Source organism: Hemitrygon akajei, chromosome 10 (genome assembly GCF_048418815.1).
Source record: "Hemitrygon akajei chromosome 10, sHemAka1.3, whole genome shotgun sequence".
In the NCBI taxonomy this organism is placed as follows: Eukaryota; Metazoa; Chordata; class Chondrichthyes; order Myliobatiformes; family Dasyatidae; genus Hemitrygon; species Hemitrygon akajei.
This window is the reverse complement of record NC_133133.1, coordinates 40,205,511-40,222,763: the sequence shown is the minus strand read 5'-3', so window position 1 is coordinate 40,222,763 and position 17,253 is coordinate 40,205,511. Positions and strand designations below refer to the sequence as shown.

Here is a 17,253-nt window from a genome sequence, read left to right as displayed (position 1 = left end):
TTTCTGAAGTTTGTAAGGGTGAATTTGTGTTACTTGAATGGCCATCAAGCAGTGGTTGCCTTACTAATTCATTTGTAGCTTTTCATAGTTTCCTGCAAAAACATTGATAATATTTCCCAATCCAAAATAGGCTATATTTCTAAATAAATAGAATGGTTGTTTAAGCAATAAGGTGCTTTACAAAAGCAATCTGCTTCTTGAATGGATAAGGGAGGTCTCCGCCTGATGCAGCACAAGTTAGAGCTCACTTAGATTTCTGGCAATTGTAGACAGTAGAAAATCAACAATGCAAGAAACAGGAAACATACATTGTCAGGACCTAGGGTTTAGTAAATTTGGAAACATTTGAGGCATGAAGTTAGACACAGTGGCAATTGGTTATTCTCAAAAAAATTTAAAATCTTGGGAAATATATGCCACCAGCTATTTTGAAGATTTCTCCATGACACTCGAATCAATTGTCAGAAACATCATAAAGCACTTGCTATGAAATAGCATTAAAATTGCTCATGATGAGAATCAACATCTGGGTAGCATGGTTTGGATATAACTGCACTACAGAAGTTCCAGCTGAATAAAATTGTGCTCTAATCAGGAATAATGTATTCATCCATACGAGAATAACTTACTTTGTTCAGCAGTTATTTGCTCTTGTGTAGCATTCCTGTTTATTTAGGAAGTGGAAATTGTAAGCTACACAACTGTGTGAAGCTACTCTCTAGTTTCCTAGCATCTAAACGGACTCTCTAGGCTTGCATATTTCTCAGCTTGGGATCTACTTACAATGAATGTAACTGTAATGATCCAGTATGAGTTTATCCAGGTAAAGGGTGTATTTTGTTTTTTTTTTCCTACAGTTTCTTTTTATACAGTAGGATAAGTTCCTGACTAACTTTTGAGTTTTTTTATTCATTAGAGTCACTTTTCAAGTACTTGAATATAGTTCCTATTTACTCACCAGGTTAAGGAATAGATGGATTAACCATTTATTCAGCAAGGTAATGAATCATTCAATAGCACTGTTCTATCATATACAGCATATAGTCAACTTACTGATTTACAAATATCTTTTTTTTTGTACAGTCACTACACATAGGAGACTAGCAAAGGCCTTCTTAATTTTGTAGTTCCAAAATTTTCACTATTAACTCACAGTAAATAGTATTATTGATCTTATTTTTTATTTTGTTTTTCCCTCTTCTTCTTATCACTATAAGCGAAAACTCTTCAATGAAATTGTAGATAATTGCACTAGCCAATGTTTCATGAGTTATGTTGAGCATGGAGGATCTAGTCTGTGTCAGGTCAGGGGCAAAGAGACCATTGACTTTGGTGGCTCCTGAATATACAGGGAAAATGGCTGGGGTCCTGTTCCTCATTTACTAGCCAATAAAACTTGTTGGAGAAGCACATGGGCAAAATTGCATTCAATGGTGATGAACAGACCTACATTCCAATAAGCAAGTCAAAGTGAATATGGCAAATCTAATGTTGCACTCTACATTAGCAAGAAGCTCTAGCCTTAAAGGAAGAGAGAGAAGAGGGAATACGGGGTAAGAAATAAACCCATGTAACCTAAAAATAACATTTCTCAGATGATTTTCTTTTTATAATTTTTATCTTAAATGGATCTTGGGCCAAATAAATTTCTATGTATTTTATTTCTTTAACACCAGGATCTTTCCCAATGAAGTCACGGGTAACTGCCTTTACAGGCCAGTGGCTCAAGAATAAGTAGGTTATACTAAGGATCTTCATCCGTACCAGGAATAAGCATGGACAGATCAAATCAATGTAGCAGTTCAGGTTCTTCCAACTGCATTACTACCCTTTCTTTTTTAAAGAGTAAGATGTAATTGTTGGTCTGACCCATTTGCAGATGCTTTTTAGCAGTTTTCAAAGTAAATGGGCCCACCCTTGTATCCTCTTTGCAGAGGTACAAAATGTAGGTAAATTCTTCATCAGTGTTGCAGGATGAATAGGGTAACAGACTGATAGCTTAAGACCCATTATTTACAAATAGAGATCAAGATGTCCACAGTGTGGAAATAGTGAATTATTTGTAACACAAACTTAAAAAGGCCAACAGTATTTATTTGGTACAGTCTCTACGTGCGAAGGAACTTATCCAATTTAAATGTTTCCACTCTTTCAATTAGCAGAGGCATCTCCTGCCTGATTTGACAGCTTCCTCTGATGAGTGGACCACATTTGGAACAAAACCACTCTTCACTCCTTCCCAACCCTCTTGCATCACAATGTCGCCCCTCCTCACAAGTTCATAAATATCCCTTGTCAGGTCAGTGAAGGCCTGTTCAACGTTGATGGAATCTCTTGCGGATGTCTCAATGTACTTCATCCGGTAGGCAGCAGCAAGCTTTTCTGCCTCTTCCTTGGAAACTTGCCGCTGGGCTGCCAGGTCACATTTATGGCCGACCAGCACAAAAACGATCTGGAATGGCTGGACATGCACTTTGGCCTCTTCCAACCACTCATGGACATTTTGGAAGGATCTGCGGTTGGTAATGTCGAATAAGAGAAGTCCTCCCACCGAATTCCTGTAGTATGCACGAGTTATGGACCTAAAACATTGAAGAAAAACATGAAAGTTTAAAAGAGCTTAATATAAACTTAAGATTCAATCATTTATAAATATAATACCATTTTATATACATTTTTTTTGCTTTGTGGCAGGGAAAAGAAACAGTGACCTTTATCTGTCTTTTGCTTGGATTAAAAAGGAGAGAATGTCATCTTTAAAAAGACAATTTTTAAATTGTAGGGCAAATTCAGTTTTGCCCTACCTCACAATTTTGACTAAGGGAAAATTATAAATACAAATTCCAAATGTTTACACAATCTGCAAAATTTTAACAGCACCCTTTCAAATGTTTGTGACCAGTGAATTCTTTATTATTAACCTAACTGTTCTACTGAGTTGAACCGTTTATACTAAAAGAAAATTGTTATGTTCCAGCTGTTAATTTTCACCTTTGTTGATGAGGCATTAGTAATTGCCCTTGTTTCTACAGATGCATCATTGTACTGTCACTCCTCTTACCTGCTGGCTCAGTGCTCAATAAGGATAGATAAATGAAATGTAAATAAAAGATAAATTCATGGCAAGTAGTGTCATGAAAAAGAGTTTAAGTATTTAAGATACAAGATTCAGAGGTGTAGTACAAATTCATGTGTTATCTTAAAAATAGTGCAAGTTTACCAATAGCCAGACATGAGATGTTTTACGAGGCATTATTATTTTACAATGAGAGATTAAGTATTTGCTTTATTGCTGAGTTTTTAAGACACGATTGCAAGTTACTGTGGCAGAGCTTGTGAGATTACCCAGTACTGTTGCTTCCAATCTAGACTGCTCACCCCAGCACGGAATCCTAGTCCTATTGGAGTGAGTATAATTTTAATCACAACCCTGGGGCCACTGTGGGGGAGATGAAGTGCGCCAATAGGTCTGCTGTCTGGATCACTCAGTTGTGCGCCGTCAAAATTCTCGGAAAAGGATTATGCTTCATTGATTGCTGCATGCAGAATAATCTAGCCATCGCCAGGATACATGTGCAGGCTTTGCAGGTTGTGCATTTACTTAGCAGTGAGAATATGATCCAAGCTGTTGTAAATAGAACATATAGCAAGTTTTTTTATATTCTACCGACTGTGACCCTAATCAATTCACATGACAGATAAAAGTATCGTCCTATCCCTGGGACCTAGAGAGTAAAAATATACTCAATATATTTCTAGGTACTTCCCCTTTAGGGCATCACAGGAAAGTATTCTGCTCCTTTTAAAAACTATCGAATGTTAATTTAAAAACAGTGTTTTCTGGATAATTTTAGGAAGAGAATCGTCAGTTTGATACTTAAAGAAAATAACAGCATTTTACTAGGCCATTCGCATTTATACAGCCATTTCAGAATTCCAGTGCAGTGGAAAATTGTTCCCTCCATTTTGTACACATAACATGCAAGATCTGAAGTAAGCAAGACTCATTTGAATTTTACTTTCAGATCATTATAAATCAATAAGATTTATATCCCTTGTACAAGCAACCATTGTGAGATGGATAACCATTCTCCAATATTTCAGAAAAGACATCAAAAACATTTTGGGATATCAAGATTGTAAAAGGCAGTAATCAGAGAACATCGGGCATGTATTTGACATAAATGTTTGAAGTAACAAAATACTAGAGAAGTTCCACAAATTGGCACCAACTGTGAAATGAGCAGCAAAGATTGTCATTGACCCGAATGTTATTTCTTCAAATTTGGGAATTCTTTTTTTTAAAAAAAGCATTTTTAAATATTCAGAAGTGCAAAGGATAAAGAGAACAAAGGGAATGTATATGATTCGGTGAAAAGCGAAAGAAGACAAATAATTCAAGCCTGTGAAAGGGTGGTGAAGTCTAATGGAGCCAATCGGGCAGAACGAGGTACTCTATTATTAAGAGGGAAAACACACAACAGAAGAAAACAACCTGTTGGAACTGTGGAAATAAAACACTGCAGCTGCTGGAATTCTGAGTTAAAAAGAACCCGGGAAAGAAACAGAACTGTCTCCCCATGCAGCACCAACCTCTAACACCATGAAAGACCATCTGCGTGAAAACTAACCCCACACTCCTGCCCCCACATACAGCTCTTTTCAATTACTTTGGGGAACATATGGGACTGGCATCATCAGAAAATCAGGACACCACCATTCATCCGGATCAATGGTTCCCAAACTTTATTGGATACCAGTTTCTTGGCTGCCAGACTAAGTCCCCAGCCTCTCCCTTTTCGGCCAGTTAAATTAAAACTATAAAAAAATTTGATTTATGATGCTCAGTGAAACAAAGCATGAACTGCAAATTCAAAGCAGTGGATTCAGTTTAATTGGGCCATTGTTTAATCGGGGAAGCCGCTTATTTGGGACAACTCCTGAAGAACAAAAACAGAGAAAATAGCCAGATTGCCTTCATTGATTTGGGACATTTTGCTGCTTAACTAGGGCAGGAGATGGTCAGCTGCATGTGCTTGGGCTATATTATCCATTTGGGCCAAAGGACGATGATTCAAAAACAGTAATATTTGATAATTTTGTTATTTTATTTTGACTTTAAAAACATTTTTGAGACAATGCATAAAAAAATGTAATATTAGCTGAAAACATTACCCTACTGGACCACATTAAAAGCCATCCGCCTAACACCATTCATCGCCAGCTGGCAGAGATAATTGGAGTGCCTGATGCATCTGCAAAATAGGGTGCGAGGAGAATCGGCATTATGTGAGGGGCAACAGGGAACATCCCAAAAATAAAACTGTTAAGGTAACAATTCAAATGTTGAAGAGGCCCTCAGTCAATGGTTATCCATTGAAACTGGACAAGGTGTGTGTGTGTATGTGTGTGACAAACAAGAGAAAATCTGCAGATGCTGGAAATCCAAGCAACACACACAAAATGCTGGAGAAACAGGCCAGGCAGCACCCATGGAAAGAAGTACAATTGCCATTTCCGGCCAAAACTCTTCACAGGACTGGAGAAAAAAAGATGAGTAGATATAAAAAGATGAGTACTGTAGATATAAAAAGTGGGAGAGGGGAGAAAAACACAAGATGATGGGTGAAACCAGGAGGGGGAGGGATGAAGTAAAGAGCTGCAAAGTTGAATGGTGAAAGAGATACAGGGCTGGAGAAGGGGGAGTCCGATAGGAGTGAAGATTTGTATTTCTTCACAGTAGGCATCCCTGGAAGGGACTTCTCAGTGTAGTAAAATCACAAACAAGAGAAAATCTGTAGATGCTGGAAATCCAAGCAAAATGCTGGGGGAACTCAGCAGGCCCAGCAACATCTATGGAAAAGAGTAAACAGTCGATTTTCAGTCCCTTCATGAAGGGACTCGGTCTGAAATGTTGACTGTTTACTCTTTTCTATTGATGCTCCTTGGCCTGCTGAGTTCCTCCGGCATTTTGTGTGTGTTGCAGCGAGAATGATAGTGCTGACATTCTAAGTGGGGAAACACAGAAATCTACAAAACCCATGACATCTATAATGCTGATGAAAATGCTTTTAAAATTGTACCACGCCTAATGGTTCACTTGGCTACAAACATACCACGCTATCAGGTTCAAAGAAAGCAATGGATCGCATTACTGTGCTACGTTATTCAAATATGTCAGGAACGGATAAGAAAAATTGTTTGCTATTGGTAAAAGTGTTAAACCTTGACGCTTCAAGGGGCTAAGAATGGATAGTTTACCAATCGAGTACTATGCCAGTGTGCATTAGATGATTTCCTCCATTGGTAACAATCATGAACTAATGCAAGGTTTTATAGTACTGTAGTAATATTGATAATGTTCTAATTTGCTCTGTATTTCATTTAAATACATAAGTTGTTATTCAGTTAAATGATAGTTTTTCTTTTTTATATCTTTTTAACTATTCCCATGAAACTTTGGATAATTGAAGCAGCCACTTAACTGGGCCAAAATGTGCTGGACCCAATTAACCAGAATCCATTATAACTGCAAAATCGTTCAGGGTCTATTAAGATGTTCCCACAACCAATGATCTCACTTTAAGGACTCTTTTTATCTTGTTACTTCACGCTCTCGTTATTTATTGCTACTTGTTTATATTTGCATTTGCACAGTTTGTTGCCTTCTATGCTCTTGCTCTTTCATTGATGGTGTTTACAGTTACTATTCTGTTGCATGGAAAAGAATCCCAGGGTTTTACGTGATGACATGGATGTAGTCTGATCAAAAATTTTGAACTTTTTACTTTTTGAACTTTCAAATCTATTTAAAGCTACCAATAAAAGTATTTCTTTAATTACAGTAAAACCAGTTTTCATCAGCAATTTTAGAATGTATATTAGTAGTCCAACTTTTCACTACGTCATTGCTTTTTCACCTTTCAATGAGGTGGAGGGGATTGGTGCAGTGATATCAGCTTCTCAACATCAGGCTGAACGTCACTCAGGAAGAGTCTCAAATCCCCATGTTCAGTAATTTGCAGTCTGCCTCGTTGCTTTGAAAGGAGTTGGTTGCACTAAAACCACGCTCCACTGAAGATGATTTTGGAAAGGTATTAAAGAACCTCTTGATCTTTTCCCACAGTTCAGGATAGCATTCAGAGATTTCTTTCTGCAACTAAAAGTCTCTATATGATTTTTTTTTAAACCGCAACTTCAACTCAAAGTCATTTTGTAGCAAGCTCCATCCGACCTGTTAATTTCTCATTACAGGTGTTCTGGAATGGATTAATTACCCAATCTGGAATTAGAATCGAGAGAATTTCCAAAAAATCTCTCTGACGTGTCTTTATGCAGCTCACCCAGGTGAGCACTGTATACTTGAAGATCTTCATCTGGTATTTTTTCTTTCTCTTCCAACTCTGAGGCTCGGAAATTGGAAAAGGCTGTGACAGCCAACGTTGCACATAAATAGTGTTACCTTGGACAGAAATGTGGAGATGACAGATTTGACTGTGATAAGATTCACATCATTTCCGTGTAGCTGAACATTGATTTAATTCAACTTTGAATTAAATTCTGACAAATAAGCAATGTCCTGCCTAATATTCTTCAGATGGTTCCTGAATGAAGCATTCAAGTCTTCAGAGAATTGTATCACAGTTTCAAAAAAGCACACAAAAGCATCTCAGACAGTTTCCTTTTGAGGGCAATCTGACTTCTGTGTGCAACAACAAGCATTCTAACAGTTTATTATTCTCAATAAAAAGCTCTCGAAAAAGACTGAGAGCATGTATCTTGATTTTATCAAGCTGTGATAACAGTATTAATAATTTGTACAGCTGATCACTTTGGTTTTATGTGACAGGATGCTGTCTGTGAATTACAGTGAATGGTAAATATGTTAGGTACAGCTTTTTTCAAGAAAGTAATAGTGGGACAGTGGTGTTCTGTCATTGATGGTGCCCCTTGTGTTGCAGAAGCAAGAATGTTGGTAAGTGGAATGCCCATCTCTTTGGAAAAATTGTTCAACAAACTAAAATATTAACTCCCCCTTTGTATCTGTCTCTAGTTCCCTTGCAAATAACTATTTTTGATCCATGCTTTCATTTTTTATGAAGTGAACATAACCAAGAAACAAAGATTCATTGCCTGGTAAAGTTCACTCATCGAGCTGCAAAGCAAATTCTATTTTCCTGAGTATGTTGCATGTGTCTTCCACATTCTCAGACGTTATATCTATTCGTCTTTGAAGAGTTATTGCTGAGCAGAATCACTTTAATTACTTGGTGACATATGCAAAACTGTACTCAGAACCTCCTTTACTGCTGGCAGAATCAGTTCTTCTCCAGTTGTATGGGGTGTTCCAGATACAGCAATGAGTCATGAAATGTTGCGTGAAGCACACAAACCATCACTATTTTGTTGTAAAGTGTTGGCACACATGTTTTGAAATGTTTTCTGTCACAAAATGTTTTCACTGAAAATATGCCAGATTTTTTTTTTTGCTTTATCAGAGTGTATTCTCTTCAAATGTTCAAGGAGCCTGGATGGTTTCATTGCCTCATTTGAAAAAACTTCTTTGCACAACTGACACTTTGAGGGCTGCTTGTTGCTTGGTGCTGGTATAAATCCATATTTCAGATACTCCACACTACTGTCTACACTTCTTTTTCCTTTACTCTGATTCATTATGGATTAACAACTATAGTCAATTGCCTATTGTTTAAGTCCAACCTCAAGAATGGCGATCAATAAAGGGGAAAGTTATGACATCGTCATAGCTCAGGAAAAGTCTGACCCTTTGCCTGAAGGTACATAAAGTGGAGCAGTATCTCAAAAGGACAGATTCTAAACTTCACCCCATTGAACACCATACACTAATTCACAGGAAATGTGTCAATACATGATTAGAGTATGGGAATCCTACTAACTTACACTACTACGCTAGTGAATGGCAATAATGTGATGTCCACACTCGGAAGTAACACTATTTCTTCAGTCCAGACTTCTCATAATATGCCAAATACAGAAGAATAATGTTGCTTTTCAACAACCATAACATGCTTCAAGCAAAATCTAAGAGAACTGTGGGCTAGTAAGAAATGATGTGATTACGTGATCATTGTAATTAATTATAAGCCATTGAGGATCAAATGTTTACAATATGTAATGCATTTCTTAAATTAAGCCAGTAATCCCTCAGTTGTCCCCTAGCCCCGCCCCCTTTACTGAACGACCTCCCCCCCCCCACTGTCCCCTTTATCTTTATTGCCTCCTTAGAAACCCCCATTGCCCCTGGAAGGGACAATATCACTTACTTTAGAAACCACTGATCTAAAGACAAGGCAAAATCTTTACAGGAGGAAAGAAACATCAGTCTTTTAAAAGAGGTAATGAAGTTCCAGAGCCATAATTTCTAAGCATATAGTACTGCATCTAATTCTTAAAGTTAAGCTTTAAGCAAAATGGATATGTCTAAGAGTTACATTATTCGTTACTCAAAGCATCCTCTGCACCACTTGGCAATGTATTCTCTAACAATTTAAATACTGTGGCTGCAAAGACAAGTAAAAGACCAAGTATCCTTCAAAGTTCGAAGTAAATTTATTGTCAAAGTACACACCGTATATGTTACCATATAATACCCTGAGATTAATTTTAGAACATAGAATATCACGGCTCAGTACAGGCCCTTTGGCCCACAATGTTGTGCCAACCTTTTAACCTACTCCAACATCAATCTAACCTTCCCATTCTCCATTTTTCTATCACTCATATGCTTAAATAAGAATCTCTTAAAAGTCCCTAAAGCATCTGCCTCTATCACCACCCCAGAAGTACTTTCCATATATCTAGCACTCTCTATGTAAAATATTACTTTTGTCATCCCCTCTGTACTTTCCTCCAATCACCTTAAAATCCCCTTCTATTAGCCATTTCCACTTTGGGAGAAAGTCACTGGCTGTCTACTCCATTTATGTGTCTTATCATTTTGTACACCTCTATCCAGTCACATCTCATCCCCCTTTGCTCCAAAGAGAAACCCTAGCTCGCTCAACCTATCCTCATAAGACCTGTGCTCCAACCCAGGCAGCATTCTGGTAAATCTCTACCTTCTCTGAAGCCTCAACATCCTTGCAATAATGAGGCAACCAGAACAGAACGCGATATTCTAAGTGTGGTCTAACCAGGGTTTTATGGAGCTGCAATATTATCTCAAGGCTAATTAATGAATGCCATCCTCCTTAACAACCCTGTCAACTTGTGTGGCAGCTCTGAGGGAACTATCAATATGAACCCCAAGAACTCTCTACATTGCTAAGAATCCTTCCATTAATCCTGCTTTTTGCCTTCAATTTCAACTTTTCAAAGTGAATTACTTCACCCTTTTGCAGGTTGAGCTCCATCTGCTACTTCCTCAGCCCAGCTTTGCTTCACTTATCAATTTCCTATTGTAACCCAAACGTCCTCATCCAAGTCCTAAAGCACGGGGGTCACAGAAAAGATCCCCGCCGAATATCACTGCTCACTGACCTCCCGTCAAAATGATGTTGTTCCTCTTCATGCTTTGTGGCTCATCAGGTGGCAACCTTGACATTTCTTTAGCCTTTGTCTATTTTTTACAAGGTCACTTTGTTAGCTCGACACAACCCAGTACGGATGGAAAGCTTGCAAGGAGCTGGCCGAATTCAATCCCAGAACCATTTGTTTCAAAGTCCGGTGCTGATGCCACTACACCACTGGCCGACTCAGTCAGAATAAGGTCAATCTATAACCACTCTCTGCATCTATGAGCACACTGGTTCTGAATTCACACAGACAAGTTTCTCTGGATCCCATGCTTCCACACTTTCTGAATGAGCCTACATGGGGAAGCTTATCAAACAACTTAATAAAATGTTCTTCCAAGCATTTACATGAAAAAATACAATAAAATTTTACAAAAAACTATAAAAGAGAAAAGACTAACAACCAGGACAAATTGCAAATAAAAATAATATTGAGAACATGAGTTGTAGAATCCTTGAAAGTGAACCTGTAATGTTGATTGAATTTATCCACGCTGGTTCAGGAGCCTGATGGTTTGGGTTAATAACTGTTCTTGAACCTGGTGGTGTGGGATCGAATGATTCTGTACCACCTGCCTGGTGGTATTAGTAAGAAGAAGGAAATGAAATACTCTTTAACTGCATAGCAGACTCGATGGGCTGAATGGCCTAATTCTGCCCCTATGTCTTATGGTTTAAGGTAGAACTCCAGAAACAAGCCAAGAAACAGCAGAATCCAAAGCATGCAGTCCCCCTACCTCTGGCATAACGGTGGCCTACAATATGCATGCAGCAACATCCAAAGGCACGTTTAACAGCACCTCCCAAATGTGTAAGCTCTTTCACCCACAAGAACATCTACAGAGATCATATGGAAACACCAGTACTCATAATGTTCTCTCCAAGTCACATAACATCCAATTAAGAACCTCAAAAAGGCCCCTGCATAGGAGGTAGCTTTTCAGGTCATCATTTTGCAGCTGGGCAAAGGTAGAGCTGTACAGGCTAATCTCACATCCTATTTATTTGTAGACTATGTTCCATAACAGTTTGTTCAGATTTGTTCTTTTTTTAAAGATTAATTATACTTGTCACATGTACATTGAAATGGTTGTTGAAAAGGTGCTGTGATGCATCTAGTGTGGCAGTGCACTGGATAGTGCTTGTTGCTCTCACTTTCAGCTTCCACCGCTGGTCTTGCAAAAAGGAGAGCTGAATGTGTAAGTCTCTCCCTGCCAGTACATAGCCTCTCCAAAAACAAGCCTCGTGTAGTGCCTCTTTGCTGGCGACACATGGAAACCAAAACCTTTTGTACTTAGGCTGAACTACAGAAGATGAGGAGGAGATCTGGTCCCTGCACATGTAGCACACAGGCCCACCAATGCTCGTGAACCAGATCCCCAGCTCTGGGTAAACAGTCCCCTGCCTTGTGGGCAGATTCTCAAAGGCTACCGGAGTAAACACAGACAGCAAATCTGGAGTGGAGTCCCTAAGGCAGCTGGACATCACTGAAAATCTTTACAGCAGCTCCTGCAGCCAAGCTGGTGCCAAATATACTGTTTCATAAGCTGTCCTTTGAACTACACTGGTGAGGCCAAGAAGGGAATTTTGATGACTGGGCATCTCAGAATCTCCATATCTTTCACCCAGGCTTCTGATGATCATCACCCATTGTTCTTTGAGACACCACCACCACCACATTGAAACATACAATGAAATGTGCAGTTGTGTTAAATCATATTAACAAGGAGTGTGCTGGGCAGCCCACAAGTGTTGCCACCAACACAGTACACCCACAACTCACTAACTTTAATCCGCACATTTTTGGAATGTGGGAGAAAACCAGAGCACCTGGAGGAAACTCACACAGGCACAGAGAGAACGTACAGACTCCTTACAGACAGCAACACAAAACGAACTCCAATCTTATAGCCGGTGCTGTACAGCATTGAGCGAACCCTATACTACCATGCCACCCCATTTTAAAATATGACTCACCTGTGGATTTAATGATCAAAGCATAGATAACTTCACAAAATAATGAAAATATTTAAATTTACTATGTATTTTTGGAAAGCTTAAATTTATGGAGCACAACTTGATCAGTGTCAAGATGCTTCTCTAACGACACTCCACAAACATTTCATGTCAGTCTGCAGTGTAGGATTTTGTTAGATGTCTTTCATCAACAATGTGGTCTATCAAATCTACAACCCCTATTGGCATCAAAGATATATATCAGGCATGACCTTATTTTAGTAAATCCATGGTAGCTGTCCCTGGCGTTTCCCCAGAAATGTTCAGATCAATAAAAAACATTCCCTAATTGTTATCTGATCTAAAATTCTAGAACTCCCTGCCAACAGCAAAGTCAAAGTACACTCACCGTAAATCTGCAATGATTCGAAGAGGCAACTCATTACAAACATCTCAATGGCAATTAAGGATGGACAATATATACTGGCCTTTACGCATTGATACCCAATAAAAAAGAATTAGCTTTCTGCCAGACTAACTGCTACTGATGCACATTTACTGACCATATGGCACTCTAGGTGACCGTGCCAATCATGGAGAGAGCTAACTTTATGTAACTGGCAGTTTTCTACAACTGCACTGAGCTGACACATAGCAAACAGAAGCTGCTATTTATGGCAACTGGATGGTGATGAAATGTCAATATGTTGAAATGATAACATTAGACTATGTTTTTTTTATTAATGGTTGAAAAGAAAATGATATTTCAGAGGTATCAGTTAAAATTAATCTTATAACTAATAAAATTCTCAAATAAAACGATCAGAAACAATTTACATTTTGAAACTAAATATACAAAGTCTTTCAAAAGAAACCATTTTGAAACATAGCTCTGGAACCCGACTCCACGAGATCTGGGACGTAGTTATTCTGGGAAGTGACAGGACCCTGTTCTGTCTTCATGCTGAACGAGTAGCATCAAATGCACAAGAAGCAAACAAAAGTGACATTGAATGCAAAAGCTACAGGTTTCAAAATATTGTCAAATTAATTTTACTGCATGTTATTTCTTAATATTGTCTTATTATACATACAGAACTTAACAGTAAGCTAGATACAGTGTCAAAGTGTGCTTTGCCAACCATTCACCAAAAGCAAAGCACGTCTTTTGCTGTACACTCTAGTCTAGTGTACTAACAATGCGTTGTATCTGCAGTAATCAAGCCATCATTAATAATTTCTAATCAGAAAGACAACTTGTGTTTATACTATTTTAATGGAGTAAAAAGAGCATTATTAGTTGAATGGAACACCAAGCCATCAGTGCTTGGTCAAAGGCATATATCTTGAGAATCATTTTTAAAGAGCAAGGGAAGGTACAGATGTTTAGAAAGAGAATGGCCATTTATACCTACTCATATCTTCTGACAGAATACCCTGTGAATGTGGCATTGCCCAGTTATTAGACTGAAATAAGCAATTTAGCGAAAGATAACCTGGGTTTACATGAGATCCATGAGTAGAGAGAGACTCCTACCCCTCCCCACCCCCACACACACACTCATGATGGTGTGACTAAATTCTGCTCTAACCCCATCTACAAGACTGGCGGTTACACCATCATAGTTAGCTCGATCTTAAACAAGGATGAGACAAAGTCCAGGAAGGTAACAAAGAGTCCAGTGGAATTGTGTCGAGACAACCTTTCCCTTAATATCAGCTGAATGAAGGAGATGATCACTGACTTCAGGAAGCCCCTGCCTGTATAATGGCATTGATGTGGAGATGGCTGAAAGCTTCAAGTTCCTAGGTGCAAATATCATCAGCAATTAATGCATATCTAGCATGTGGATGCCCTGGCCAAGAAAGTACACCCATGTGTCTCTTTCCTCAGAGGCTAAAGAAATTCAGCATGTCCCCAATGACTTACCAAGTTTTATAGATGCACCAGAGAAATCATCTTATTCCGATGTATCATAGCATGGTATGGTAGCTACTCTGTCCAAAACCATAAGAAATTCCAGAGAGATGTGAACAGAGCCCAGTCCATCATGCAAACCAGCTTCCACCCCACTGATTCTCTACCCCATTGGTGCTCTACTAGCAGCACTAGTTATACCCCAAAATGAGGAAACAACCTGTCCAAACTCATAATACGTGACTACATGTATGATAAGCAGCATGCAATAGACAAAGCTAAACAACACCACAGCCAATGGAATAGTCAAAGTCCTACATTCGTGCTACACCTAGTTATGAAGGGTGCTGGACAATTAAACAGTTAATGGGAACTCTAATGAAATGTCTGCAACCTGAACCATTAATTCTATTTCTCCGTCAGTGATGTTGCCTCACTGGCTGAGTATTTCAAGAATTTTCAGGCAGCCAACATTTCCAGTTTTTTGTTGTTGTTCAGCTAATGGACAAAACATTCCTATCCTCTATTATGTTAGGGCACAATATGTGAGTGTAAAAGACAAGTACAGTCAGCCCTCCTTATCAGCGAGGGATTGGTTCCAGGACCTTCCGTAGATACTAAAAAATGCAGATGTTCAAGTCCCTTATATGAAATGGCATAGTATTTGCATATAACCTACCCACATCCTCTCGTATACTTTAAATCATCTCTAGATTACTTACAACACCTAATACAATGTAATTGCTATGTAAATAATTGTTATACTGTAATGCTTAGGGAATATTGACAAGAAAAACAAACGGTACATGTTCCTCACGCTCACAACACAAGCAGCGGACGAACCAGACGCGAGGCGAACAATGATCAAACAACGAGTAAAACTTGTAATACCTGTACAATAGTTGTTACACTGTCTTGTTTAGGGAATAAGTATGCTATGGAGGAGGCTCAATAATACTAAAGTCAGGAACTGTGGAGGTTGAGGGCTGAGGATCTTCAAGTGTTGTAAGTCGAGACTTCAGAATTGCAGAACTGCAGCTCCTCTGGGAACTCTGCTGCTGCCTCAGCATTAGCTGATTCCGATTCTCCCGTGATCTTTACGTTCTTGAGGCTGTAGCGCTTTACACTGCCAGCCAGCCATCCCTTACTAGCGTTAAACTCTTTTCTCTCACTCTCATCAACCCCGTCACAGTAGTGCTCAATAGAGACTAAGATCTTTTTCACGTATAATTTGGCCATCGACAGGGATATGCTTCAGTGACGTGTCCTCTAGCCACACACTTAATGCTTTCTCAGTCTTCGCAAGCACTTTATCATGAACTTTGATCACCTAATTGCTTTTTAGGAGCCATTTTTTCACAGGCACCAAGTAGCGAACGAACGAGATGTGAGGCGAATAATGCTCGAACAACAAGTGCTCAAAGAGCACTTCCGTGTTTTCTCGATTCACGGTTGGTTGAATTCGTGCATACGGAACTCGCGGATAAGGAGGGCTGACTGTATGTGCAATCAGCTTCAGCCATCTTGGTTTCCTCATTAAGCTAATGAAGGATAACTAGAAATGGACAATAAATACTAACCTTGGCAGCAATGTCTACATCATGAAAAAAATGAATATAGGAGAATGGCAGCTTAAGTCACTAGCTCCTCCGGAAAAACGCATATTTAGCCCCGTTATCCCATCAAATATAATATTTTTTGAAAAATATTTGAACTGAAAAGAGGGGCAAGAATGGGGAAAAAGAATGGAAATTAAAAAAGTGACACAGCGGAGCCTGCGGCTGAGAGGAGTGCAGCGAGTGGCTCTCCGACCCGACCGCATGCTAGCGAGGTGGACGCTGGGCCTCACTCAGGCAAAGCGGCAAATATCTTTGAAATCCTGAAAGAAATAATGGAGGTCCAGAAAGATATAAAGCAGCAGCTCTGTGATATTAAGTCAGAGCTCGCCAGCGTCAATCAAAAAATAGCGGTGGCAGAGACTCGAATTGAGAAGGTGGAAGATCGTATTCAAAACGTGGAATGGATACTGAGTAAGACAATAAAAATATCACATCACCAAAAAGGTAAACTGCTTGACTTGGAGGGAAGATCACGGCGGAAAAATATCAGAATCTACAACGTTCCTAAAGGAGCGGAGGGCTCATCTATGACGGAGTTTGTCAGAAAGTTACTGCGGGACGCGCTGGATCTTCCCTCGGCTATGAAGCTGGAAGTCGAAAAAGCCCACCGCGCGTTAGTCCCAAAACCTACCCAGGATAGAAAGCCACGCTCAATAATAATTAAATTCCTTCGGTACAGCACCAAGGTGGAGATTCTACGAAGGGCCTGGAGTAAGAAGAGAGTGTTTTTTGATGATAAATTAATATATTTCGACCAAGATTACCCCCCCCCCCCGCAGTCCTGCAGAAACGCAAAGAATACCCTGAGGTAAAGCGAGCACTAAAGCGAAAAAAGATTAGATTTCAAACTCCGTACCCTGCTAAACTTCGAGTGTTTTATGACGATGGGACGCGGTTGTACCAGACAGTGGAAGAGGCGACTACAGACATGAAGGCCAGAGGGTCGCTCGTCAGCATGACCAAAACGAGGGAAAGCCTGGCAGAGGAATTATCCTGCTCCGCTTGGGAAATAGTGCAAGAATCAAGAAGGCAGGAGACGGGAGGAGGCCGAAAGAAATATATCAGGACGAGACCGGGAGTTTCCCAAAGACAGTCCTCACCCCCTTCAGAAGAGCCATAAGGTTTGGCTAACTTTAAAAATGTTGAGAAGCTAAACGGAAGCAAAAGTACACGGTGATATACCTATCTTGAGAAATACTTATTATAA

The 17,253-nt window shown here is 39.3% G+C and overlaps 1 protein-coding gene across 1 annotated transcript in view; it reads right to left on the bottom strand.

Annotated features, from left to right (window-relative positions):
• Nucleotides 1-962: 962 nt before the first annotated feature.
• The window catches only part of LOC140734306 (ras-related protein Rab-39B), a 30,957-nt gene continuing 14,666 nt past the window's right edge, over nt 963-17,253 (bottom strand). Inside the window, exon 2 of the mRNA XM_073058091.1 lies at nt 963-2,582. Within this exon, the coding sequence (XP_072914192.1) occupies nt 2,156-2,582 (427 nt within the window). The 3' untranslated portion in view covers nt 963-2,155. The remainder of the gene's footprint in view (nt 2,583-17,253) is intronic.